The following is a 27,384-nucleotide window of genomic DNA, read 5'->3' as shown; positions in this document are numbered from 1 at the left end:
AATACTGAACTGTTAACTTTAAGCTGGGTAAAGAGACAATGAGGACATGAGGGTAGGGAGAAGCAGTTAAAAGTTCCACTTGCCAAATGTGAAGAGTGTGATCAAAAGATTTAGGTAGTCTCTAATAACAGATATCCTTTATAGCATCATTATTGTGTTTCTTTTCCTAGAGGGTGGGTATTTTATATTTCTGAATCTTACACTGTATTGTGCAAAATTAGATGCCAATATGTTTATTGAATTACCATAATATGGAAGATGACTCTAATTTACAATTAGGAAAAAAAACAGTTTTCATTGTATTGTAAAGGTTTCATTATTTTTGTCATCAGATTGAAGGATAGATGTACATAATAATGTTAATTAGCCTAAGCTTTTAGGAAATAATGCCAATTAACCATGGACACAGGCTTAGCTTTCATACAGGCCAAATCTGTATGAGATATATAAAACTATATGAAGTATGCAAATTTAACTCATTTATTAATATTTCAATTCACTCAACAAATATTAATTGCATACCTATAGATGTTGGGAATTGAGCTAACACCCAAATCCAGAGAGGATCAAGAGGATTAAGGCAGACACTGTGCCGACTCTCATGGAGCTTTTATTGCAATGGGAAAGTAGAATGAAATTTGGTAGAACAATTTGTTTAAATTGCACATCATAAAATATTCTGAAAAAAATTAGTAAGAGATTGAAATAGAGACTTTTGGAGGTGGGGAAAAGGAGAAACTTACTTTAGACAGTAGTGAGCAAATGCCTTGTTGAGAGATGATGTTTAAGCTGAGACTTAAAGAATGAGAAAGAGCTGGTTAAATGAGGAACTGAAGAAGGCGTGTTTTAGGCAGAAGGTACAGCATAAGCAAAGGCTTGACATACTGAGGAGCTAAAAGTAGGCCAGAAGTCTGGAACATAGTTTGCCAGGGAAAGATTGACATCAGATGCCACCGGAAAAACAGACATTATTAAGTTCATGCAAATCTCCACAACCTATGTAAAACAGCTTGGATTTATGCAATAGATACATGTAACTATAGAATTTGAGAGAATAGAATACCATAATGTAATCAGAGACTGATAAATTTTAAAGGGCTCCTTTAAAATTTCAGGTCATTTTCATACTGAAAAACTACTGCTACTATTATTATTATTACTATTATTATTATTATTATTATTATTATTTTTAGTAGAGATGGGGTTTCACTGTGTTAGGCAGGATGGTCTTGATCTCCTGACCTCATGATCCGCCTGCCTTGGCCTCCCAAAGTGCTGGGATTACAGGTGTGAGCCACCGCGCCCGGCGATTATTTTGACCCTTAAATGTGACTCTTATCTACTGATTTATACATGTTTAGTGTCTCAGATACTGATGTTCTTTGTGCCCAATAATGGCAAAGTTTTCTGACATTTTGAGTCATAATTAGTGACAGCAAATGTAGAAAAATGAACCAAAAAATATGATACTAATACGTGACACTGAATCTAACAGTGGTATAGTGAAAACCAACATTTTTCATTACAGTTAAACTTTTAGAAAATATCTTGAAAAGAAAAAAAGAAAGTTGTTTTCTTTATTCTTTCCACTTTCAGTGTCTTATATCTGTTTTTAAATCTCTTGTTTGGGTAATTTCTGCTTTATTTTCTTCTTTATTTTGCATAAGTAGACACCACTTGTTAGCCTATGCTTTTCACTATGCTTCCAAAGACCTTTCCTATAATGCTCACCAATGTGTGTGGTTCTTCACTAGTAAAATTATAATAACTGAAAATAATCAAGCAATTTCTGATTTTCTTCTCATGTATCTTTGTTTTTTAGCAGTAGAACTTCCTTTTGAAATGAAAGCAAATATGAAACCCCAATTCACAAAACATTTCAAAGCAGAACTCCTCTGGCAAAAGCTAAGAGTGTAGAGCCTGAAACAGCCTGGAAACTCTTCAGGGACTTTCCCTCCACCTCTGTCATGGCCCCAGAGGCTACCCTGGGAAATCATAGATTTAAAACTATATCCTTAACTTCCTTTCCTGAACTGACAATTGAGAATCTCAGTTACTATGTTCTAATTGATTGCATATATTTTTCTGTAATTAATCTAAAGAATAATTATGAATAAAACCATGTGATTAAGTTAAAGTAACATTATAATGATTATGCTCATTTTATTCAATTCAAATAATTTTAATGGCCATATGTAAATGAAATAAATTTTGACTTTCACTATCGTCCTCTAAAAAGATCATGATGCATCAAGCAATGTTCTTTCATCATTATCATACATATTTTGCCAAGTGTTCTATTTCTGCTGAATTCATACTGAAATTATTACATTTGCTAAAGGACTGCATCACGTTTGCATCACATTTTTAAATTCAGTAACTTGTTATATGATCGAATACAATTTATCTTTAATGTATTTTATAAACCCTGTTTTAAACAGGTCTGTGCTTCTTTGTTGCTGCTTGCAGTGTAACCTGCAGCTAACATTAGATACTATGTAAGCCTGCAATAATTTAAGGGGGAAGTCATTTGTAAGTATTTATGACTTGTATTCATAAGATAATAGCATTTTCTGTTAAACCCAATAGCTATTACTGGAGCATTTGGAGTGCCTTGTGTCACGACATGAAAGGTCACTAAGAATGACGGTGGTAAAACGGCAAGCCCAGTCTCCCTCAGGAGTATCCAGTGAAGTTGAAGTTCTCAAGGCACTGAAATCTTTGTTTGAGCACCACAAGGCCTTGGATGAAAAGGTATAGTATGGACAAAAGAGTTCAAGCTTAACTACACTTCTGTCATCAGCATCAAGCTCTTTGTCTTCATCCATTGACTCACCTGACTCCTAAAGTCAGTCAGTTGAGGAACACTTTTGAGTTTTTCGAAAAATCATTTTTTTAAAGTGAAAATGGATTACTGTGTGGATGTTGGTAATATTCATAAACATCTTCTTTTTCTAAACCACTGAATCTATGGCTTATCAGAATTAGACTTCTATTATGGTACATTATAACCCTACTTCAGATGGCATTCAAAATGTTATATCATTTAATATTATTATTGAGCCTCTCTCTCTCTCTCTCTCTCTCTATCTCTCTCTCTCTCTCTCTCCCTCCCTGCCCCCACCCCCACCTTGGTCTTTCTTTATAGATTCCAAAATAAGAGACCACTAACTGAAAATTATATATAGTTTGAAATGCAAATTGGATGTACTTTAACTTTTAGACATTTATTTTAGAAGCATCTTATTTTCTAATGTCTCTAATATTGTAGTTTTAAATATTCATTTGAAGATTCTCTGCATGTAACATCATAAGGTATTAGTAGAAAAACCTGTGTTTAGATATTTTTAAAAGCAGCTGTAAGCTTCTCTTAGCTGTTACTCAAATAAGTTCTACTGACATATATAAAGCAATATGATGATAATATCCTTAGGAGATTAGGAAGGCTTATGACGTATTTCAATTTCGTGAAATTTCAAAGACTGAACTTTTAAAAATTAATAAAGCTTTAGGAGTTAGAGTGGAAATTGGGACACTTCATTGTAAAGTATCCGACAAGTTCTGAGCATTAAAATCCAAACTAGGGATTATTTCCTAGTTATATCTAGTTTTTAAGCATGCAAATATTTTTGTTCTATTTAATATTTATATACATTTATATTTTTATCATTGGTCTGTCAGATGTTCTGAGAACAGGGGATTATGTGGAGTGTGTACGTAAAGATAACTATAATTCTGTCTTCTAGAGTATTCAGAAGAAATTGTATCTCATTTTTATTTTAGCAATGAGAGGCAACTAGTATAAGAATTATTTTGAATAAAACAGAAATGAATATTATATAAAAATTCTTGCTAAATATGACATCAAATAATTATTTAATATTCAATATTTAGTTTCATATTATATTTCCTCTCTTTTTATAAAAGTGCTAAGAATTCGCAAGAGTTTCTATGTATAGAATTTTTAGTATGTGTCAGACTCCATGGCAGATGTTTGACACACAGAGATAAATAAGATATTCTCATTATGACTGAGAAGTTCAGAGTTAGTGCTAGGAATTCACATATCAATGAAAAACAATTCAAAACAGATGTATTTCCATCACAATATGTAGCCACAGAAAAGGTTGTGACTGTGTGAGTAATTACAAAGACAAGGATGTCTTCAAGAAAGGGTGGCATTTGATCTAGGTATTAAAGACTGATTAAGGGTTTTTTAAGCAGAGAAAGATACTCTAAGCAGCAGGACCCACACTGAAAATGACTCAGAGCTGTAAGAAGAGAAGGACCTGTTCAGAGAAAATTCAAGAGTTTTAAGTGACTAAAATGAAGGTACTGGAGAATGTATGATTTGAGATGGTCCCTATAAGCATTCCCATATCACTTAAGTGAGGGATGCTTTTACAAAAGAATGATTCTTTATCAGAATAGAGGTAATAAACAGCATTTAAGACAAATAACCTGGTCATGTGAGTACATTTAAGAAAAAAATGGTTGTTGTACAACGTAATCTAGAAATAATTTACTTTATAGAAGTTCAGTGGGTTTAGCATAACTATATGAGTTGTTCCATCGTATGGCCCTAGGAGCTATAATAATATTTATTAATTCACCATAGGTATTCTGAACATTGGTGAGTTCAGGGACAACTGGACTAATTATCAACAAGTAATGCTCAGTGGCCTAAAGAAGAAATGAGTTGGGGCTCTGGAGTCAGACAGATCTGGATAAGTGACTTGACCATTCATTCTCAAAGCATCAATTACCTCTTATCTTGAATTAAGATAATCCTAGTACTGACCTCAGAGTCGTCATGAGGATTAGATATGATCTGATATGCAAAGCTTTCAGCCAGTGCTTAGCATATGGCAAGTCCTCAGTGAACATTTATGAATATTATTATTAGCAGGAGTAAACATCAGCATTTGATAAAACTTTCAAACCAAGTAAATATGTTGGTTTTACTGTTGATCCAGAGGCTTGTTTACAATAACATTTCATTTAGTTATCGAGGGACTCATATGTGTCTAAGTGCCTTCATAGACAATTTCCCTAAGAGTAACTCACAGCTTCTCACAGGGATGAGGAGGGATGTGGATATAGATATATAAACAAATAATACTATATGTATATATAGAAAGTCAGAAAAAGATGCAATTAACCATGCCTTGGGGACAAGAAACAAACAACTTTATCATAAAGGGATTAGTACATATGCAGAACTAAATAAACTCTACAAGGATTGAGCATAGCTATAGATAGTTGCAGTGATTCATAATTTTCATCATTAATGTCCAATTATTTATACAGCCACCAAGTTGTAGCATAGAATATTCATAATTAGCTAAGACCATCAGTAATTTTGAAATTACTCTACAATATATTTACCAATTCCGTGGGTTGGAGAACATGAGAAATATACTTGTGTTTTTCAATTACTCAGAAATCATTGACTATTTAAAAATAACATATCAGACATGTATAAGAAATGTAAACCAAAACAAATTAAATATATATGACTTCCCTATATATTTTTATTATCAAATATCTTAGTGTCAAAAATGAATTAGAGCTTCTGGTCTGAGGAGATTTCCACAAGGATATTTTCTGTTATAGGAGTTATAATTCCCCAAATGCAGCCCTGCCTTATATTAATTTCTGTTTGCATTATTGATATTCACAGCATTAATTTTTAAATTTATAACATAACTCAAAATATATTCAGAATTTTTTTATTTTCTTGTAAAACAGTTTTAGATTTATGACTTTGTGGACAACATAATCTCAATTTGTAAACCACTATTCTAAATATATGAAAGATGATTATTTCATTTTCATATTGTTGGATAAATTCAACAACTTTTACTCCTTAAAAACTCACTATGATGAAAATATAAATGCTTAACTTGTAGTAAATAGAAAACAGTTTGGAACAGTTCTAAGAGTTTAAGTTTAAAAAAAGAAAGAAAGATATATTAACCTACCATGTAGCCTAGATTCAACCATTTTTTATATGATGTGAATGACTTTTAGAAAGATTTTAATGTGTCAGTATTTTAAAATATGGTAACTTCCTCTCTCTACAGCAGTTTAAGTGTGATATGATAAATGTTGTGTATGGAGAGATTATTAACATATTTAGATTGCTTCATATTGCTGTTCTCATCAACTAGGTTTACTAGGCCTTCTTCAGAACACCCGTATTTTACAGTTGGTATTTTAGAATATGGGAATCCCTGTTAAACATCACACGTCTGTTGAAACGTTTTTTGATATATGCATTCCACACATCAGCTGTCCTGCTCATTTTCATGGCTTCGGGATATTTGCTTCTTTTTCATGTATTCAAAATTCATAAAAAAGTATTCTCCAAATCAAATCATCAAAGATTTCCTGCTATGTAACTAGTGTTTGGTTATTAATCAGCATTAATTCTATGTATTTTGTTAACAATTGGATATTTGTCTAACAGGAATGATACTTGGCAGTTAATCTCTAGCTCAATATGATGAAAGATCCTGTGCAACTCTTTTAGACGTCAAGTCTCCATTTATGTGTGAATTACTGTTTTTAGACAATTTGAGCATAACAAAATATAATTAATATTAAAACCCCTACTTGGATATTTTTATTGCTGATTCAAGGTCTATTTCAGGAATTAAATGCATCCATTCATCTGAATATACATGGTATCGTAATACAATACTAAAACGAGATTTAGATTCTTAAAAATTCCTAATTGGATTCTAGGTTAATAGGACATTACTGACTTTTTGTTTGTTTGCTAACTGGAAAAATAATATTATAATTCCAATTTAATTTTTTATGTATCTGGGTTTTTACATATTTTATAAATTTAATCTATATTCCCAGTTAAATCTTATTAGAGGAGAAAAATACCATTTATTAAAATATACTGTCAGTAAGTTAACAAAATGAAAGCTCATAGGAATATAATTATATGTTAAAACACTTCTTAACTGCACAAATACTGTAGCATTCCCATGAAAAATCTATGTTAATTTATAAATAATCGAAAACCCACCATGAATTGCATCTTAAGTTAAAGCTATAAAATTTTTTGATTTTTTAAGGAAAATTAAACTGCTATAGTCATTCATTTTAATTCAGCAATATTTCTTTCTCTGAATTGTTTTATATATATATATATCAGGACATATATATAGATCTAAACATATAACAACTAAAACAAAGTTCTAAGAAAGCAAGAATCAAAGAAATACTTCTTTGAGTTTCAGTTATGTAAGAAACAAGTACAAATTATGACTTTCAAACTAAAATATACAGAGATTTTTGTTCTATAAAATACAATGGTTTAACCTTTGGTATCTGGAAGCTAGTTGGAAATTCCAAGATACTTAATTAGTTTACAATTCCTCAAAAACAAAGTAGACCTCTAATTAATAAAAAACAGAGAATCAAAGAACATTTTTCAGGTTCTAAAAGGCCTTTCCTTCAGGCAAATAATTTTTGAAATTAGATACTAAGTACCAAATGAAAATTCACTTGTTATTTTACAGAAGTAGAGAAAAAGGTGGGGTATTTTTTTTTCCTATTTGTCATGCTTAAACAGTGACTATTTTTTAGATGAATTCATAATATACTTTTAAACTTTGTCTCCACTTACTATGAATCAGAATTCAGAGCAAGACAAGTCAATCTCCAACCCCACCTGAAGCTCTATGAGGGAACTACCAAAAGGATTTGCTTACAAGGAAATCCCTTGATACAGTGACAATATGAGGTGACAATGCATTCATTGTATTTCTGCCAGATTTAGTATTCAGAGCACGTAGGGATATAAATACTTTAATAATTTGACAAATTGACTGTCTCTGATTATGTTAATTATGGATTCAGCACAGTTTAATATGTATGGGATGTACATTACTGCACATATTTTGATTTTTCTTCTAGGTAAGGGAGCGACTGAGGGTTTCTTTAGAAAGAGTCTCTGCACTGGAAGAAGAACTAGCTGCTGCTAATCAGGAGGTAACATGCCACACTTTCTCCTCTTTTGAGGTGCAATATCGCTGACATTACATCCCTTGTGTTTCACGTCACTTTTATTATAACTGTCACAAAAAATAAATTACATTCTGTCTATGCCATTGAACAAGGCTTGTTGAAATTAGTTGCCAGAGTCTTGTTTTCTGATTTTTGGTTATTTATATGTGTCACTACTAGACCAAAGGAAAATTATCAAGAGCTAGTGACATGTGAGCCAATGAGATGAAGATTTAGAAAGACTGCAGGCAGAACGTCAGTCCTTTCAAGAAGGAAAACACAGCTCAAAATTGGAATTCATATCAAATAACTGTTAAACTTAGAAAATGCTACAAATAAAAGTGAACTCCTTGGAGAGATATACTTCCCCTCAGGTCCTGCCTATTCTTATCTTCTAAAAGCACTGTACTCATATTTACTGATGTCACTGAATCCACTTCTACTATTCACAACTCCCAAAAAAGTATTTTCAATCATCTTTTTAAGATTTAAAAAGTTATTTTATCTTCAGAAGATTTTACTTCTCTTGGGTTTTAACACACAAATTATCTTGGATAATTAGGCATATAGAGAGAGTAAATAAATTTGTTTATATATACATGTATTTATCTATATTTGTTCATCTCTCTATATATATGTATATATGTAATAACTGAGATATAAAATTATATATATATATATTTTTATCCCTGAAGTATTATTATAGTCTCCTATAGACAGTGTGGTACATTTTATTGATATTACATAGATAAAATAAAATTTTACACATTATATATATATATAGAGAGAGAGAGAGAGAGAAGTTTAACCTGTGTCAGCTATTAAAATAGTCCCATCTCTCTTTTTCTCTGATATTTATAAGGCTACATTTTTCCTACAAGTTTATTCCAGTAATGTAATATTGGTATTACTAGTACTGGACATACTAATATAAATTAGCAAAATCTTCCTACTCTTAAATAACCAAGGGTAGAGGGGAGGGAATAATGAAGAGGGTTGATTAATGGGTACAAATTTTCAGTTAGATAGAAGAAATATGACCTAGTGTTCCATAGATTTAGATCAGTAGGTTAATCATAGTTAACACTAATCTAATATACATTTCAAAACAGCTAGAAGGCAGAATTTAAATGTTCCTAGTAAAAAGTAAAGATAAACAGTTAATGTGGTGGATATTCCAAATAACCTGCTTTGATCTTTACACATTATATGAATGTATCAAATTATCACAAGTACCCCCAAAGTATGTACATCTATTATGGATCAATAAAAAATAAGTAAATATAAATAGATTTATAAAAATATATGAGGCTAATATCAGCAAAGATAAGTCTTATAAAGGGATTTATAACAAGATAATGTTTACATATACATTATGCATACAGACAAATACACATTTTCAAACCACTCAATAAATCTTTTCAGTACAAACTCCTTTGTTTTTTGTTTTGTTTTGTTTTTGTTTTTGTTTTGAGAGGGAGTCTTGCTCTGTCACCCAGGCTGGAGTGCAGTGGTGCGATCTTGGCTCACTCCAACCTCTGCCTGCTGGGTTCAAGCGATTCTCCTACCTCGGCGTCCCAAGTAGCTGGGATTACAGGCATGTGCCACCACCCTCGGCTAATTTTTGTATTTTTAATGGAGATGGGGTTTCACCATTTTGGTCAGGCTGGTCTTGAACTCCTGACCTCGTGATTCGCCCGCCTCTGCCTCCCAAAGTGCTGGGATTACACGCATGAGCCACCGCGCCCAGCCACTCTTTTGTTCTTCAAAATAAGCTAGATTAATTAAATGAGTGTATATATGCTTTTCTTTGTCCCAGCCATAACAATTTAACCTTTAGAAATAATGGACTTTCAGCTAGTAGGAGAGTAAATTCTATGTGAATTAAAGGCTAGTAGTGTTAAAACCATAAATGATGAAATAGCCATTTTTAAAAAGGAAAGAAAGCTTTTTGATGACCAGATTCAGCTTAGTAAACAGGATGGTTTGGAAAAAAAAAAAAAATAAGAGATTTGTACCTCTCAGTCATCATAGAAGAAAAGAACCTCTGGAATAATAGGTAATGACAAGGAGTATGCAGTCTTTTAAAGAGATGGGTTTGATAAATTATCTTCAGGATGGGGTGTACTTGTTCCTGGAACTATCAGGAAAAAAACGTAAAATGTGTATTCATATTATATTTTATTAATGTTAATTGTGATTTTTATGCGTGATAAAATATACATTCATTTTGGATGCATTTCTCAAAATATTTCATTGATAAGGGCAAACAAACAAAAAGTTTGGTGGCTACTAATATAAAAGCATGGCTTAATATGACCATGATAGAATTTCTGTTTGTCATAAACAAAGGTGTGATGAGACCACTTGGCTAAAGTAAGCTGAAATAAAAGTGTCCCATAGGCCAGGCGCGGTGGCTCACGCCTGTAATCCCAGCACTTTGGGAGGCCAAGGCGGGTGGATCATGAGGTCTGGAGATCAATCGAGACCATCCTGGCTAACACGGTGAAACCCCGTCTCTACTAAAAATACAAAAAATTAGCTGGGCCTGGTGGCGGGCGGGCGCCTGTAGTCCCCAGCTACTCGGGAGGCTGAGGCAGGAGAATGGTGTGAACCCTGGAGGCGGAGCTTGCAGTGAGCCGAGATCGCACCACTGCACTCCAGCCTGGGCGACACAGCCAGACTCCGTCTCAAAGTGAGGCTCTGAAAATTTGCTCCAGAAATAGCAACTAAGTAGTTACTTCAATTATACATAAAATTGAACAGCAGCCCTTGAGAACAAAAGTGGAGGAAAGATTTATGACTGCTTTCTGGAATATAGTTTTATCCCTCAAGTACTATTATAGTCTCCTATAGGCAGTGTGGTACATTTGATTGATTTTACAAAGATAAAATAAATTTTTACTTTTTAGCATTCCTGTGTATCTACTGCAGACTTTTCTGAATGCCATTTGTTTTGTTTAAAATCATTTGTACAAATAAGAGTCACTTGCATAAGTAAAAATCATGTCTGTTAGTAATTATTGTGCTCATTATTAACTTCCATTTTGGTTTTGTTGTTGATTTTAGCTAATGTCCATGTGGCTTAACTCGAATCCCTATTTAGAAATTCACAAGCCCAGCGATAAAGAAAATTTACTTTAGTTTTCTAATAATAAATAGCTTATAAATAGTGATTCTTTTAAGAGAGTAATTAGAAAAGAGTCAACTTTAACTTTTTAATAAAATTGATATTTCAAAATGAAATACAAAAAAATCAGAAGACACTTGCAGTTTGAGTTGTTGATTCTCTATAGTAACAGCAATTGGTATAAGAAATCACTGTAAGTAAAGCATCATGTATTGATGATAAGAAGATATATTTAGAAACCTAACAAAATACATTTAGAAAAATTCATACTATTAGCAGCTTTAGGATAAGAACTAGGTGACTTTTGAATGTTGGAGGTAATAACTGAAGAAGGAAAAGAAAGTTTAAAAAATTATTAAGAGCCGAACAAAAATATATAATATAGATGAAAATAATCAGGAATCAGAGCAAAAGTCCCGCGTATGGCTAAATGAGCAAGGAGCTGGAGAAACTTTTATCTGATACATCAGATTTAACATTTTTTTTTTTTTTTTTTTTTTTTAGACAGGGTCTCACTCTGTTGCCAAGGCTGGAGTGCAGTGGCACAATCAAGTCTCACTGCACCCTCCACCTCTTAGCCTCAGGTGATCCTCAAACCTCAGCCTTACGAGTAGCTGGGACTACAGTTGCATGCCACCATGCCCAGCCAAGTTTTTGTTTTGTATTCTTTGTAGAGATGGAGTTTTGCCATGTTGCCCAGGCTGGTCTTTAACTCCAGGGGTCAAACAGTCTGCCCAACTCAGCCTCCCAAAGCACTGAGATTTCAGGCGTGAGCCACCTCACCCGGCAACGTTTCTGATTTTAAATTAAATTTAAAATGTATTTACAAGTGTCCCTTAACATTCAAATCTATTTGTTTTCTGAGTTCATATTGCCGTCTTGAAGAGTAAGGGTGCTACATTATGATGATCTGCTTTGTTCTTGAGTTTCTGGTTGTTACAGTGACAGTTTAGATATAAAATCTTATCCAAACATTTTTTTCTAAATTAATTCAATTCCCAAATTCAGAACGGAGAGTTAAGAGAAGAGATTTAGATTGTGAATGATATCTTGATATATTCATACATACACATATATGCATATGTAGAATCTGAAAAGACCATACAGTTTATTCTATCATCATTATATTATTTTAATAGACTTTATTCTCTCATCTATCTATCATTATTATATATAAAGAGAGTCTCTCCCTCTCTCTCTCTTTCTCTCTCTCCTCCCCCCCACCACCACCACTTGTCTTATTCTCACAGATGGGTTTGGAGTTATCACCTCCTAATATCTTTTCTTTATATAATCTCTTTCATTGATCCCTCATCTGTTCTTCCCAGACATCCAGGAATTCAACCATGACTTCTGTAGAAAAGAAACTAAAATCTATAGCTCAAGGTTTATATACTCTTCTGAGCTCCACAAAAGATTTCAAACATCCCTTTGGCATTTCCACAGGGCTTTGTTAATGATTGTATAGATTTTTCTCTCCTACAAATTTCCAGCAGGGGGGCCAGTGGGAGCTGAAATATAGCTCAGGGTTTGCTAATCCAGACATGCACCAGAGGACATAGCCACCTATAAGGAGTATATTTTCTAATTTACACAAAAGTGCCTTATGCTCTGGTGGGTCTGAAATGCCACCTAGTTTTACTGATGTCCTCTTAGATTCTATATGGCACATTAATGTAATAAAGTGAGTTGCCTCATTAAAAAGAATACAAAACTACTATATGTTCTTTTCTGGAAAAAGCCCCAAAACATTCTGCTATGTAAAAAGAATGAAGTTGCATAGAATAATCTCAATATTTTTCAAATATGAATAATAATAATAGTTCATTATGACAGGAATAGAAAAAGTTTTAGATATAAGTGCCAAACTGTTATTATCTGTTTTCTCCATGGTTTGCGAGTATATATACCATATGTTTCTGTAGTGTTTGAAATTTTAATAACTTTTCATTATTCTTATAAACAAATAAAATAATAAAGTTGTTTTAGAGTCAGATTTTATTGTCCATAATGACATCAATACTAGATCATTTTATGGAGCACTTAATAGTAATCATAGTTAATATTTATTGCTAAATACATATATGTCAGTACACTAATGCTGGAAGGTACATACTACTGTTATTTTGCAGATGAGACCAGAGAAGTTATTTCTCCTAATGTACTACTATTCCCTCCTACTTGAAAATGTATTTATCTCTGAATTTGTCTTAACTCTCTGCTTTCAGGTTGTTTCAATTTATGTATATAATTGTGTCTATAATATTCCCCATATCTGTTTACTCTCATCTTTTTCCATATGTATTAAAATTACAATATTTCAGGTCTTCATGCATTCTCACCTGAAATATTACAGTAGGCTTTTATCTGTTCTTATTGCTTATCTCTTTTGCTGTGTAATTCTGCAAGATTAAACTTGCCAAGTGAAGCCCCAATTATGATGATTATTTTTGTAATATGTTCTCATCTGTAATATATACTTATATGATATATGCCATATTAATACACTGATAACATAATGATCTATTATGCTATATTAATATATGTTAACAATATAGTGATATATGTTACATAGACTTGTAACATACCATCAAAAATTTCTTCAGTGTTCCTAACCTACAGATTCTACTTTAACTCCATCACCCCTACTGCTCTGCCTGAGTCATTCTAAGGCCTTAAGTCATAGAGTGTATTGTTTTTTAAAGAAGCCAACATTTTTCCTAACTCTAAATCTTATTTATGCTAAAGTCTTTCCTGGAATACTTCCACAACCCCAAATCACTCATTGAAAACATATTTCCTCATTTAAGCTCAAGCTCAGATGTCACCTCTTTAATGAACTATTTTATAATTCTTTGCCAACAGGCTCATTAATTAATGGCTAAAGCTCATTACTTCAGCCTGTATTATGACTGTTCAACAAGTATTAGGGTTAATTTTATACTTGTGTAAGCCTATGTAGTTCGTTTACTGAGAAAATAGACTTCATCTCTCTCCTTTATATTTTTTTCAGTCAGTAACAGTGATATGAACCTCTTGATCAATATTTGTTTGTCAAATTGCATTATATACACTTCATTCTGACTAGTGTTTTCATGTTGTTCTTTGACTATTCTCTTAATGAACCATTTGAACAACATTCATTATGCTCAATAAACAGCAATATGTTGATCATATGTATCAAATGAACAAGTTGTTTCTTTTCAATTTAATTAATTAATCTCTACAATGTGCAGAAAATTTTGAGTCTCTTAAAGGAAGAAATGGAAAGAAAGAAAATAAATTAGGTATTAAGTAAATTTTCATGTAACTTGCCCTCTAGTGAAAGAGATAGATGTATACACATATAACTAAGATGTAATTTAGTGCAAAACTAACTAAATACAAAATACAGGCACAAGAAAAATACAGAAGGGAACAGAGAAGAAGGGTATTCTGTGCCAAAGGATCGGAGAAGACTTCAACCTAAAAAGACAGCATTTGAGCATATCCTTGAAGGAAGGCTATGATTTGACTTCAAAACTGTGGGAAGTATTTCAGGCTGAGGAGACAGAATGATTAAGAAAATCTGAAACTGCTGTTTCAAGAATAAGGAATGTTGCATTGATAAGTGTCAGGGTGTGAAAAGATACAGAAGAGGAGGATAAAGAGGTTGATGGGATCCAGATTCTGAAGGGCTAAAAATGTGTAGATTTTATGCTTTATGAAATGAGAAAGCACTAAAAGTAATATTATGGGTTTTTTTCTGTTTTGTTTTGTTTTTTTTAAATTTTTGGTAAAGTGAAAACCATTAAAGGTATGTTTTTTCTTTTTTTTTTTTTTTTTGTTAATGTTTTGTTTTTGGTAAAGTGTAAGGTTGACGTGGCAAAGAGCTAGAAAGTTGGCATAATTTGATGCGTTTGGTTAGCATAATAATATAACATGTGATTTTAATCATGGTACTTTAACAAATACTTGTGGGCATCTTCCATTTGCCAGGCATTTCATTAAGTACTGGGTATAAATATATTAACAAACTCATATTTGTAAAAAGTTAGTTCTAGCCCAGCGTAGTGGCTCATGCCTGTAATCCCAGCACTTTGGGAGGCCGAGGTGGGCGGATCATGAGGTGAGGAGTTCAAGACCAGCCTGACCTACATGGTGAAACCCAGTCTCTATTCAAAAATCATCTGGGCATGGTGGCACGCGCCTGTAATCCCAGCTACTCGGGAGGCTGAGGCAGGAGAATCACTTGAACCCGGGAGGCAGAGGTTGCAGTGGGCCATGATCACGCCACTGCACTCCAACCTGTGTGACAGAGCGAGACTCTGTATTGAAAAAAAAAAAAAAAAATGTTAGTTCTGCTCTGAAGGCCAGTATGTGAGATAGACCTGTTAAAAAGTAATTGTAAGTTGGGTGTGGTGGCATATATGTGAAATCCCATCTACTCATTACACTGAGGCAGGAGGGTTGCTTGAACTCGGGAGTGTGAGATCAGCCTCAGCAACAAAGCAAGACCCTATCTATTTGTTAAAAAGCAATTATAATGAAGAGTTAGTATTTAATGTGTACAGAATTTCAGTTTGGGAAGATGAAGGAAGTTCTGAAGATGGATGATGGTAATGGTTGATTAACAATGTGAATGTACTTTATGCCATTGAGTAGTACTTAAAGGGCACACTTAAAAATGATAAAAAAATTAAGTATTTATCTTGTTTTATCACAGTAAATGTAATTATAATACAGTATGACTAATGTGAATATAAAAGTAGGTACAAGGTTTAGTAATATTACCAAAGGGAGGAATTCATTGTAAGGGTATGAATAGGAAAAACAGATGGTGCTACAAAAGTGACTGTAAAGAGCTCACCAGATGGACTTGGAGAAAGAAAATGGAAGCAGGTAGAGGTAGGATTGGGGAGGAGGCGACAGAGAGAGGCAGATCTGAGTGAGGCGTAGCTAGAGCTGGGCTTTGTCCTGCAGACAGCAGTAAGCCAACAGCATTTTTAGGAAGAGAAGAGATATGTTGAATTTTCAGTTTTATAGACCAATAGTATCTTAAAAAGTTAAAGGTAAAAAATGTATTAGATGGTCAAGGTAGTGTGTTTAAAGATAGATTTAAAAGAATCTTCATGATCTTAAAAGAATCAAGGGGATGGTGTCAGAAAATACAGTGCTGAGTAGACCACAGGTATTACTTAGTGTGGCATTTCTTATGTTCTTTTAGTAATGGCAAATATATATTTTAAAAATCAAACAAAATATTGCAAATAAATATATACATAATGAAAATGTGTTATAATTTTAGGCCTTTTTGAATGGCCCCACTTAGGCAGATTGGATTGTTAACGATGAACACATATTCCAGGCCATTGTCCTAAAAAAGTGAGCCCAGACAATTTAGACACAGAAAATACAATAAAGTCTTTATTTTTTTGCAGAGTATTGTTGTTATTGCTTAAAATTGGAAAGCCACAAAAAAAGCACTATAAAGGGAAATACAAGGGGGAATAAATAGATTACATCCTAACAAATGTGTTCTCTTTTATCAGAAACCTGTACACTTTCAAAATTATTTAATTAAGCCAGACGAAATGGATTATTCAGAAGCACTCGTAAAAATTCAATTGACAGACTAATTTGCAGTGAATACACAGCCGCGCTTATTTTAAAAGCCTTTCCACATGATTGCATTATATATAAAAAGAACTGGCAAGTGTAGTTGCAGGCTGAACTATATTTTTTATTGCCTTTACTCTGTGCATACTTATTCCAACCACTGAATTTACCAACTTTCAATTAGAATTTTCCAAGGAAATTAACAATTATTGTACCTCATCTACAACCAGTTTTATCTCTGAAGTCTATTTTCCTAAGGAAAAATTAAAGAACTTGCATGGGCATATTAAGTACCATTCACATTTAGAAAAATATTGCATCAGGATGTTGAAAGGAGCCAGAGGCAGCAACACACATTTTGGGGGCATTACAGACCCATGGATCATAGCCATTGCATCATATACATTATTCCATGTAATCATCCCCCAAATCCTTTGAGGTAGGTTAACAACTAGTATTCTGTTAAATGCATGGAAATAAATGGAAAACTGGAAAAGGTGAATAGATACAGGCAAAGGTGGAAGCTATTCTAAAAGCAAAAGGCTGGAATGAAGGAAGGAGAGATATGAGACTCAAGCAAGTCAAGAGTCACTGAACCAAATGAGAGATAGCAATAGTGAGATAGCAAGATATTGAGAGAGAGAGAGAGAGTTTTAAGCATAAAGATTGAAGGTGTTCAATGTTTCATGAAGGCATGGAGGATTATGTCTGATATGAAATGATTTCACTTATAGTTAGGAGGTCACTGGAAATGTTTACGGAGATAGTTGCAGTAAACTCTAATGAAAGTACAATAGCTGCGATTAAAAGAATGTATGAGTTCAGATAAATGAAAGAAGGTAATACTCTTTTGAGAAATTCAGCAACGAAGGGAAGGAGAGAGTATATGCTGAATGATTCCGGACAGTATTGAGTGATAGCCTTATTATAATGGGACAGAATTGAAAATGCTTATAGCCATTGAAAACAAAGCCACAAATGAAGGACATGAAATTATGGATGGCAGCACAGTGGAGGATAACTATAATTTTAAGATCAATGGAGAGTAATAGAACTCCTTCCTCTGAGAAATGGAGGAAGGAAAATAGAACATGTAGTGTAGTGATGAATGAAGATATTGATTTGGAGAGGATTTCTTTTTTATCAGGGATTCTTCTCAAGGAATTGGTTTATCTGCTGAGGAAAGTGAGAACAGAGTTATTTTTTAGGAACTAAGGAGACTGTAAACGAGACAACACAGAACATAACAAGGAACTAATAAGACTAAGCAAAGCAATTTTAGTATGGGATGGTAGACTCAGATGAGGTTCTCATTAAGTTACCCCAGCAAATTAAATAAAAGCCAGTATTTCACAGCTCTTACCAACTGAAACAACATGGATTCTCCAATGGTATTTCCTTATTTAAATCTATAAAGTTATTTTATTCATCATAATTCAAAAGGAAGAGATACAAATATTGAGCTAAAGTTGTCTTTGATTGTTTGGCCACTTAGAATAAAATCAGTGTTATAACTTCTCCCTAAAATTTGACACGGGTAAAAATTAGGGAACTTCTGAAATCCATGAGTAGTTCAGCTATATTTGAATAGTTCAAAAGAAACTTAAATAGCTGATAATTATGCAGAAAAACATGGAGAAAGTAGGAGATTTGCTGAACAATATTAAGGAATTTGCTTAGAGGGAAGTGATAGAAATACTCATCTGAAGTTATAGGATCATTTATTGGAAAAATTAATCAAGTGACTCAGTCAGTTTTCTCTTCAAATTAAAACTGCCATATCTGTGAGTAGAAAGCTCCTGATGTAGAAAAAAAGACCACTGCAAAAGCTCTTAAGTTAAATTATTTCAGAATCCTAAACATAAGAATCATTTCTTTTGAGGGGCCTTTGCAAATTATTCACTTTTGTATTTTTATATTCTATCTCTTTCTCATTTTTGTGAAATGAAAGCAGGTTTAATTTTGTATGTCTATCACTGCTTTATAAAAATGATTACTCTCATAATGACTTTCTAATTTTCCACATGTTTATGCATGCTACATATTCTAATTCCACTGATTAGCTTATTTTAAACATTAGGAATCATATTAGTAAATTCCATGACCAATTTTCAGTTAACATTCAAACAGAAAGTCAGATAAAAGAGTTTTTTTGTTTGTTTTATTAACAATTGAAACAAGTCACCATGACTAAACTTACCAGATGACAGTATGTGTTTAATGACAACAGTGTTTGCATAGGACAGCGACACCCTTGGAGCTCTGAACTTATATTCCTTAAAGATAATGTGAAACTATCTGATGGTATGTTTTAAGCTTGGCTGCCAACAGTTGTGAGATTCCAAAAGACCCACTTATTGGGAAAGTATTATTCCTGTTGGAAATGTATCATTTTTGGTTAGAAAATTGTATAGATTTTAATTTCCTGGAAAAGTTGAATGATGGTTGAACAATGGATTTTTTAAAAAATTTTAGATTGGTAAACTAAAAGTTTCAGTATTGTTAAACCAGTAGTTATTTACAAAGACCTATGATTTCTTATTATACCTCTTGATTATCCTTTATGATGATATTGTATTATAAAGATAAATGAATAAACTGTAAATTGTCCAAGTTATTATCATCAATAGAAAAATGTATTTTTTGCTGTTAATGATTGTACTGTTATAATACAAAGAATCTTTCCCAGACAAAAAAAACAAGGTGTTTTATAACAATACATGTTAAAATCCAACAAAGAAGATAGGTAACAAAATTGCTGTTTGCTACTTCCACTAATTTTACTAGTTCCAAGTCTTGTGTGACGCAATTATCTAAAATAGAAGTTAAAAGTCACCTACTGTGTATAAGACATTTGAAGTTTGTTTGCAAATCTTTCCAGACTCTCTCCTATTTTGATTAGAATATTTTCTTTGGTGAAAGCATAAGGTTTTTTTTTTTATTTGTGGTAACAGACATAGTTGTTTTATTTTTGCATGTGGAGATTTTGAATGCTTTTATTCTCTATTAATAGCAAGATCATGTTTGATATTAATACTTTGATCATAAGCATCATAAATTGACCTATTTTATTTTACCCATATTTATTCTTATTATTTTTTAAGCTAACATTTTGAGAAAGATTACTTATTGCTTAGAAATTTAGATGAAATATTGAACTTTGGTGAGAGGCAAGATAAAAAGTTAAAAATAATTAACTTTAAGTCAGAAGATTCAAGATTGAGTTATAGATCTATCATTTACTAATTCCATAACACCTGGCAATTAATTCAACTTCTCTGTGCCTCATTCTTTTTCATCTGTGAAATAGAATATATTAGTAAATTTTGGACCTATCTTTCAAAGAAGTCATGATATCTGGATGAGACAATATACAGGGAAGCACTTTGTAAACTTGACATACTGAAGTTGTATTGCTATTATTGGACTCAAAAGTCAACATTAGTTATTAGTTGAGCAAATGAAAATACTTTTCTGTTGATACTTTGAATGTGATAAAAAATGAAATGATAGTAGTACTTCGTACTTTATATTATACCCATGACTACATTTCCTTTTATTTTGTATTTTGAAATCTTCTTCTGTTGAATAAACAAATACCTTATTTGTTCATAGAATAATTCTGTAGCACTATATGCATTTTATAAATGATACTGCAATTCACTTATTCACATGTTTAATAAAAATCGTAGCATCTGCAATTTTAGAGGAGATTACTGTGTGCTTGGTACTACACTAAGTACTGTAACCATATCCCGAACCCACACACATTTTTTAGTTATCATAACTAACGTATGAGAAAAGGATGATTATTACTAGCATTTTGAAAGTTAAGAAATTGAGTCATATAGAACCTAAGTGAATTGTTCTGAGTGTTATCACTAGTCGACAGGGATCCAAATCCAAGATGTCTGACTTTCAATTTGGGTGTAGCTACTATGTCGCCTAGCCTTTCTCCCAACAATATTTCCTCCTGTATAATGCACCCTAAAACTTAAAGTATAATAATAATAATTAAAAAACTGGTATAGTTTCCTCATCTTTCAGTAATTTGAATCCATCATGATATCTTCATATCTATTATATCCACATTAATTATCTCAAAATTTATAACTTCATTACACTGAAAGAGACATAAAATATGTAAATTAATAAAGCATGTATTAAATCAATTAATCAAATTAAGCTACCTTTAAAAATGCCAAATACTTTGATAAAATTTAACATTTAACTATACATAAAAGATTAATTAAACCATCCAGATATTTACAGTTTTTAAGATACATTTGATTATTATATCACAGTATAGACTTCAGTATAATACTAATAAATAGCATGAGAATATTACAGTGGCCACTATGTTTTAAATATAGAAAATGTGACAACTCAGGTCATATTAAACAAGACGAAAGGGTTTCTGCAGTACCTATTTGTTCCCATGTCATTTTTAACAAGAAAGTGCAATAGCTCTCAAGTATTAAAAACTGTGGAAGTTCCAAATAACTGAACTCTTGGAACACTAAATAAGTAAATAAATAAATAAGATGGATGAAAAAGATATACATTAATTGCCTTAATTTTTTAATTGATAACTGACTGCTAATGATTTTACTTTTAAAAAACTTGCTAGCAAAAAACAAATATAATTTGATCAGTTGGTATTTACCATATAGTATTACCTGAGTTTAGCCAAACTGCAACATCTGAGGGCACAGTCCTCCATGGGACCTCCCTCACTTCTGATACCAACTGCAAGTTCAGGAAATTCTCAGATCCACCCTTAGGTTCAATAAGTCACTAGAAAGCCTCACAGAACTCACTGAAATCCATTATATTACAGTTATATTACAGTTAAACAGCAACTGGTTTAATTTCACAGTGTCAGTAAGTGGCAGAACCAGAATTCTACCGCACAAATCATGATCTGAATCCGTACTTTATACTGTCTACTTGGTGGATAGCAAGCCGTGTTTTGGATGCCAAGGGCATATCAGTAACCAAAGAATAAACTGCTTTCCTTAAAGGTCTTATATTAGAAATACATAAGTTAAAAACTATTTTTATGTACTGATAAATTCGATGCAATAAATTTCACCCCTATAGAAGGAGAATATTACAAATGCAATTGACATTTCATTTTAAACTGTTTTTTTCTGTGTTCTCTCAACTGTTTCCACTTTAATATTAACCAATATCATTATACTATCTGAATCTCTGCTCTTTAGACATGAGTAGACAAAATAGCATGTGAAAAAACACATTATCACTATCAAATAATTTCATTTTCAGGAGTAATTTTTTCTTTGTACTTATGTGAAGGAAATTAGAAACAATGTATAAACCTAAAAATCAGGAATTTTAATTATAGTTCTGACTTTAACTGTATCCATTTGAACAATTTTTTTTTTCCTTAAAGAGATAAACAAGAACCACTAGACCAGGTATCAGCAAACTTCTGTAAAAGTCCAGCTAGTAAATGTTTTTGGCTTTATGAGCCAGATGGTCTCTGTCACAACTACTCTACCATTGTGGAGTGGAAACAATCATAGACAATGTGTAAACAAATGAGTTTGGCCATTTTCCAATTAAAATTTATTCATGGACACTGAAAAGTGGATTTCTTATAATTTGCACAATATTATTCGCTTTTAAGGTTTTTCAACCATTCAAAAATGTCAAAAACAATTTTTAGCTTGCAGGTCTGACAAAAACAGAAATAAGGAGCAATAAAAGTATGAAATATTTTATGGAAAGTGGATAGCTTTGAGTAGTTAATTAGCTTTGGCAAGTAAGGAAATCGGTAAATGAAAAAACCTTTATTCTAAATAGAGTATTTACTTGGTTCCAGTAAATATATTCTACTCCGGTAATAGAAGGCTAAGGAAAGAGGCAAACCTCCTCCAAAGAGAAGCTATAACGCCCACCAAGTGAAACTTACTTTCTCCCTAAGTCATTCTGCTATTCACTAGCTTTGTAACCATAGGCAATTTCCTTTTTCTTTTTGCCTTAATTAGCTGAACCATAATAATAACTTATAATGATGTTGTGAGGTTTAAATGAATTAATACATTCAAACAACGTAAAACTATGTTTGGCATAAAGAGTCTTTTGGTAAATATTATGATTATTATTGATTTTGGTAATGTCATTGTGGTCTTTTTAGATATGATACTATCCATCTCCTTTAAAGATAATTGAACTGAGATTTAGGGAGGCAGAGTGTTCTGTCTACAGTGAGACTGACTAGATGGCAATTTGTTGGAGACAAATAGAATATAATTATCACTATTCTCTGTAAATCTCATTTTCTTTATTCATAATAGTAATGGTGTAAAGACCACATAAGTTCTGCTTCCTTCTCATACTGACATATTTTGATATGTGCATATTTAAAAATCACATAAAAATAAAATGGAAATGGGTACAGATAAATGTAACATGATAATTACCATTAGAACTCAAGTAAATGGATTACTTTAAAAGGAATTGGCCAGAACAATGGGTTTAGTATGCTTTTGTTGTTTCTAAGAAAGGAACTAAATGAATAAATCCTTTTTATTGTCCTGGCTTGCTTTGTTATATGCAAGATTGACTAATGAATGTTGTTTCTGCCTTCTACATTTTTTTCAAGCACTTTTCAAACACTTTGAGACACTTTTCTTTTCCCTAAAACTCTCTTCTTTGCCATAATAGAACTAAAATAATAGATCTAGGACACAGCCTATAATTTTGACACTTTTGCCATAATTGGAGAAAAAACAAAAAAAGCACATGTGTACTTACAGTGTTAACCATGCATGGCTGAAGAGGTCAAATTTCATGATGCTAGAGGAAGAATATAGAAATCAATAAGTCCATCTTCAGAGAGATTCATTTCAGTGTAACATTTTAAAAGACTCAAATTGATGGAATTATAGTGTGTTTGGATTATTAAAGCAGAATGTTAGTTCTAAAACATTCAAATATTCCCGAAAGCAAATGGTATACACTTGAATAAACAGAAGACAAAGACGTGATTAGAATAGGGTAGATTTATCTTTTTTAAATTTAATACTATTAACAGTGTTTGCTCAAAGTATTTTTATACTTCTTAGCATACATAAAGTAGATGAAATATAAACTTTTAGTCATATATTAACATTTCATTTTATTTAAAAATAAATATTTATTGAGACTTTTGAAAACAAATACTGTCATTCACAGAGCATGTTTCCTGCTTTGTAAAATGATCATGTACGCACACATTGGATTATTTAGTTTGCATTCACTCTCTTCTTAGCCTAACTCAGTATCTTTAATTTTGCTTTTCCTTTTTATTGTAGTTGGGGAGATAATTAATTACTGCAGTCAGTTGTCATTTATGCCCTTAGCTGAAACTAAACCAAGTTAGCAGATTTTGATACCTCTGACTTTAGAGGGCAAAGAGCCCTGTGGGAGTGATTGTGAGGAATGAGTATGAATCAAGATAGCCTCCATTCTGTACAAAGAAGTACTTTACAATAATCAATACCTTCAGTAAGTTCTGTTTGCTGTTTTCACTGTGAGACACCTATTTCCCTTTTTGAACAGGATTTTTCTGTCTTGTTCAAGGAGGTGAGAAGTTATTAGCAATAGCATCTTCCTTGGTGATGGAGATTTTGCCATATTTTCTTTATGAAATTCAAAACTTTTAACGCAATTACTGCCAATACTGTCAGCACTCAACACTGAATTATTGCAGTTTCTTTATCCTTGGTAGTGCACTTCTCAGTATTGTTTACCTTAATGAATACTCTCTACCCTTCCTTATTTATTTATTTGCTTTTATATATTCTAAATTGAGTCTTGCTTTCATGCAGCGATACATACAAGTGGTTAAGAATGTGTTTTCCTACCACTAACACTTTTGAAAAACCGTTTAGAAATTAGTGTTTGCTTTCATTCTCTAGATTAATTCTTTCACTTTCCTGTATTAACAGCTTCCTTGGCTATTTTTCTTACTATTCTTCCATATTATGCCACTCTTAGTTGCTAACCTAGTAAAATAGCAGTCTTGCCTTAACAATGTCCACTAATTCTTCTGACCAATATAAGTTGTTTTGTATATTCTGTAGCCTTTTACATGCCTCTAATGAAGATGCTAGTACTTTATTTTATTATCATTTTAATTATTAGGGAGCTACATAGATAAATGATGCATTATCAAGCATCAGAAAATGTATTGACTGAAATACTGATTAGACAAAAAGAAGAGAGATGTTAGTACAAAGTTGTAATTTTCATTAGAATTACATGTTAATAACAATGACAAAGTATAGCTATTGTCAAAATTACTATTGTTGAATATTATAATTCTAAGTTAAATGGATAGTGTAAACGTCTCCTGCAAAAAAACAAAACATTCTACCTAAGAATATATTTGATTTTTTTTTGTTTTTGCTATTGGAATCATTCTGTTTTAAACTTAAAACTAAAAATAACAGTTTTGCATTCCAGTTATTGTTTTAGGAAGATTTCTTTTTAAAAAACCCTTTACATATTAATTTAAAGAGGATTTTTTTAATCATTAGAAACTAACTGAGCTTGAATTCCATGTGTATTTAGGTATAAGAAAGACTAGTTTAGATGTAAAATTTGGAAATAGCCAAATTTATGTACTTTTTATATAATGTATTTTCAATTAAAAGGTCACCAGAAACTTACCGGTAATGTGCATTTAAATTTTAGCACTTAGGTAATTGGTCTATATAGGAATTGGGAGTACTAGTCAGCCAAATTTGGGGTGGGAAGCTTAAAATAAAGAAATGTAGAATATTCTTATTCATCCAATAAATATTAGTTGACTGAGTGGAAGTATTTTGTGCAGTAAAAATTCTTACTTTTTTTTTTTTTTTTTTTTTTTTTTACCTGAACCAAGATAAATTCTCACAATGCAAACCTCTGATTCTCACCTCAAAGCAGTTTGATTATTCACTGGAACAGTTTGGTTTCACAAGCTTTCAAAACCTGCCCATGGTTAATGAAAGCCATTTAAATTGAATGTTACATGCAAGCTGATCAAACTGCACAAACTACATGAAGTTGCTCTCCATTGGTTTTAACATGCTTCAGTGTTGCTTATAAACCTTATTTCCAAACATAGAGCTAGAAAAGGAAATAGTTACTGGCTTGGGTAACTATTTAAATTTAAATAAGTGTTTTAACCTTTATGGTTTCCCAATTAATAAATAGCAACACAAATGCAAACTATTGTGACTGAAAGTTGCTTAAGTTTAAATTGTAAATCCCTACTGTTTTACTAGTTTTTTCTTGTTTGTGTGTGTGTTTCAACTTCATTATAATCTAAGCATGGAATTCAGCTAGAAGTAGAATAAGTATCTGTGTAGAAGCAAATTATGTGTTGGTGTAGTGAGACTTCAGTGTCACCCTTGGAATTGTTAATTGAATTTGGGATAAAAATAGATGAAAAGAATCTTTGTTAATTAGATGTGGGCACTATCTGGAAGTTGTTAAATAAGTAGAGACAAATATTAATGTAAAAACATGAGAATGAAAATCCCTGTAGAAATAGCATGAAAGATTTTATGTAGATGTAGTTTATTTTAAAAAGTAGTTAAATTTTTTTCAGGGTAAGTTTAAGTGCTTATGCTATATAACAGTTATAAATGAAAATAATCAGTAAGGTAAAAACCATGACTTTTTTTATTTTGGGGAATATGTGAAGACACCTTTTAAATGTTTTTGAAGACATCTTCTAAATTGTTTGCCAACGCAGGTCAGGAAAAGCCCCCTGCAATCAGACCACAAACTTGTAGTCCTGACCTTGATAAATATTTAAATTGTGTATGCAATGAATCATTTCACTGATTACCAAAAGGCATTACAGCATAATATTTTTAAAACGTTTTGAAGGAATCAGACCTGAATCAGAAATCTCTCTGTTGTGTCTTTTTCTGTATGACTTCAAGCATATTACATATTTCCTCTGTGTTAGTTGCCTCATTTGTAAAATAAAAATACCAAATTTACAAGGTTACTGTAAAGATTAAATGAGGTAATATATGTAAATTGCTTTATATCATATGGGGCATGTAATAAATGTTCAATACATAGCTATTATTATAGCTAGAAGTTCTTAATTAGAAATTTAATTTCTCAACTCCCATTTCTTCGTGTATATTAATATTTCAGAAATATAAAGGAAAATGAAGTGAATACTAAATCAATTTACATTGCTTTTCCTTTTTTATTGGAGAATTCTATTGGCAGAAATTAGTTTCTTAGATACTCTTAGAATTCCATTTTTCGGTCCACAAATACCGATTCATTCTAAATCTAAAGCAAATACACAATGTGCTTCAGTGCATGTGAATCATATTACCTAAGCTGCAGTATACTTGCGAATACATTTTAATATTATATTTTAAGACGCAATGAAATTGCCTATTACTTTGAGTTTACAAAACATCTCTTGATGACTTTCATTAAACTGCCCTTCCATGATCCTGCTGCTACCCTCCTTTACAGTTGCTTATGCCTTCTACTTTATCTGCCTCCTCACTCTAGAGCAGTGACTTTCCTACAAAGCCATTGCAGTATTTCCCATTCTTTTATTTCTTTATTTCCCCAGTGAGCTCTACCCAGAATCC

The 27,384-nt window shown here is 32.1% G+C and overlaps 1 protein-coding gene and 1 long non-coding RNA gene across 16 annotated transcripts in view; one reads left to right on the top strand and one right to left on the bottom strand.

Moving 5' to 3' along the window:
- Positions 1 to 27,384, top strand: part of PPFIA2 (PTPRF interacting protein alpha 2) — a 497,964-nt gene that overhangs the window by 314,979 nt on the left and 155,601 nt on the right. For 13 of the 15 annotated variants that reach the window (XM_054442749.2, XM_054442743.2, XM_063646523.1 and 10 more), the window contains 2 exons: positions 2,590 to 2,754; positions 7,939 to 8,013. In XM_054442749.2, the coding sequence (XP_054298724.1) occupies positions 2,590 to 2,754; positions 7,939 to 8,013 (240 nt within the window). The remainder of the gene's footprint in view (positions 1 to 2,589; positions 2,755 to 7,938; positions 8,014 to 27,384) is intronic. The other 2 variants (XM_063646520.1, XM_054442752.2) reach the window with 1 other exon arrangement.
- The window catches only part of LOC129009579 (uncharacterized), a 79,960-nt gene that overhangs the window by 22,304 nt on the left and 30,272 nt on the right, over positions 1 to 27,384 (bottom strand). Inside the window, exon 2 of the long non-coding RNA XR_008492810.1 lies at positions 23,540 to 23,581. This is a non-coding gene — a long non-coding RNA (uncharacterized LOC129009579). The remainder of the gene's footprint in view (positions 1 to 23,539; positions 23,582 to 27,384) is intronic.

This window comes from Pongo pygmaeus, chromosome 10 (genome assembly GCF_028885625.2).
Source record: "Pongo pygmaeus isolate AG05252 chromosome 10, NHGRI_mPonPyg2-v2.0_pri, whole genome shotgun sequence".
NCBI classification, from domain to species: domain Eukaryota; kingdom Metazoa; phylum Chordata; class Mammalia; order Primates; family Hominidae; genus Pongo; species Pongo pygmaeus.
Note: the sequence above shows the minus strand (reverse complement) of the source record. Positions and strands in the feature narration are given on the sequence as shown.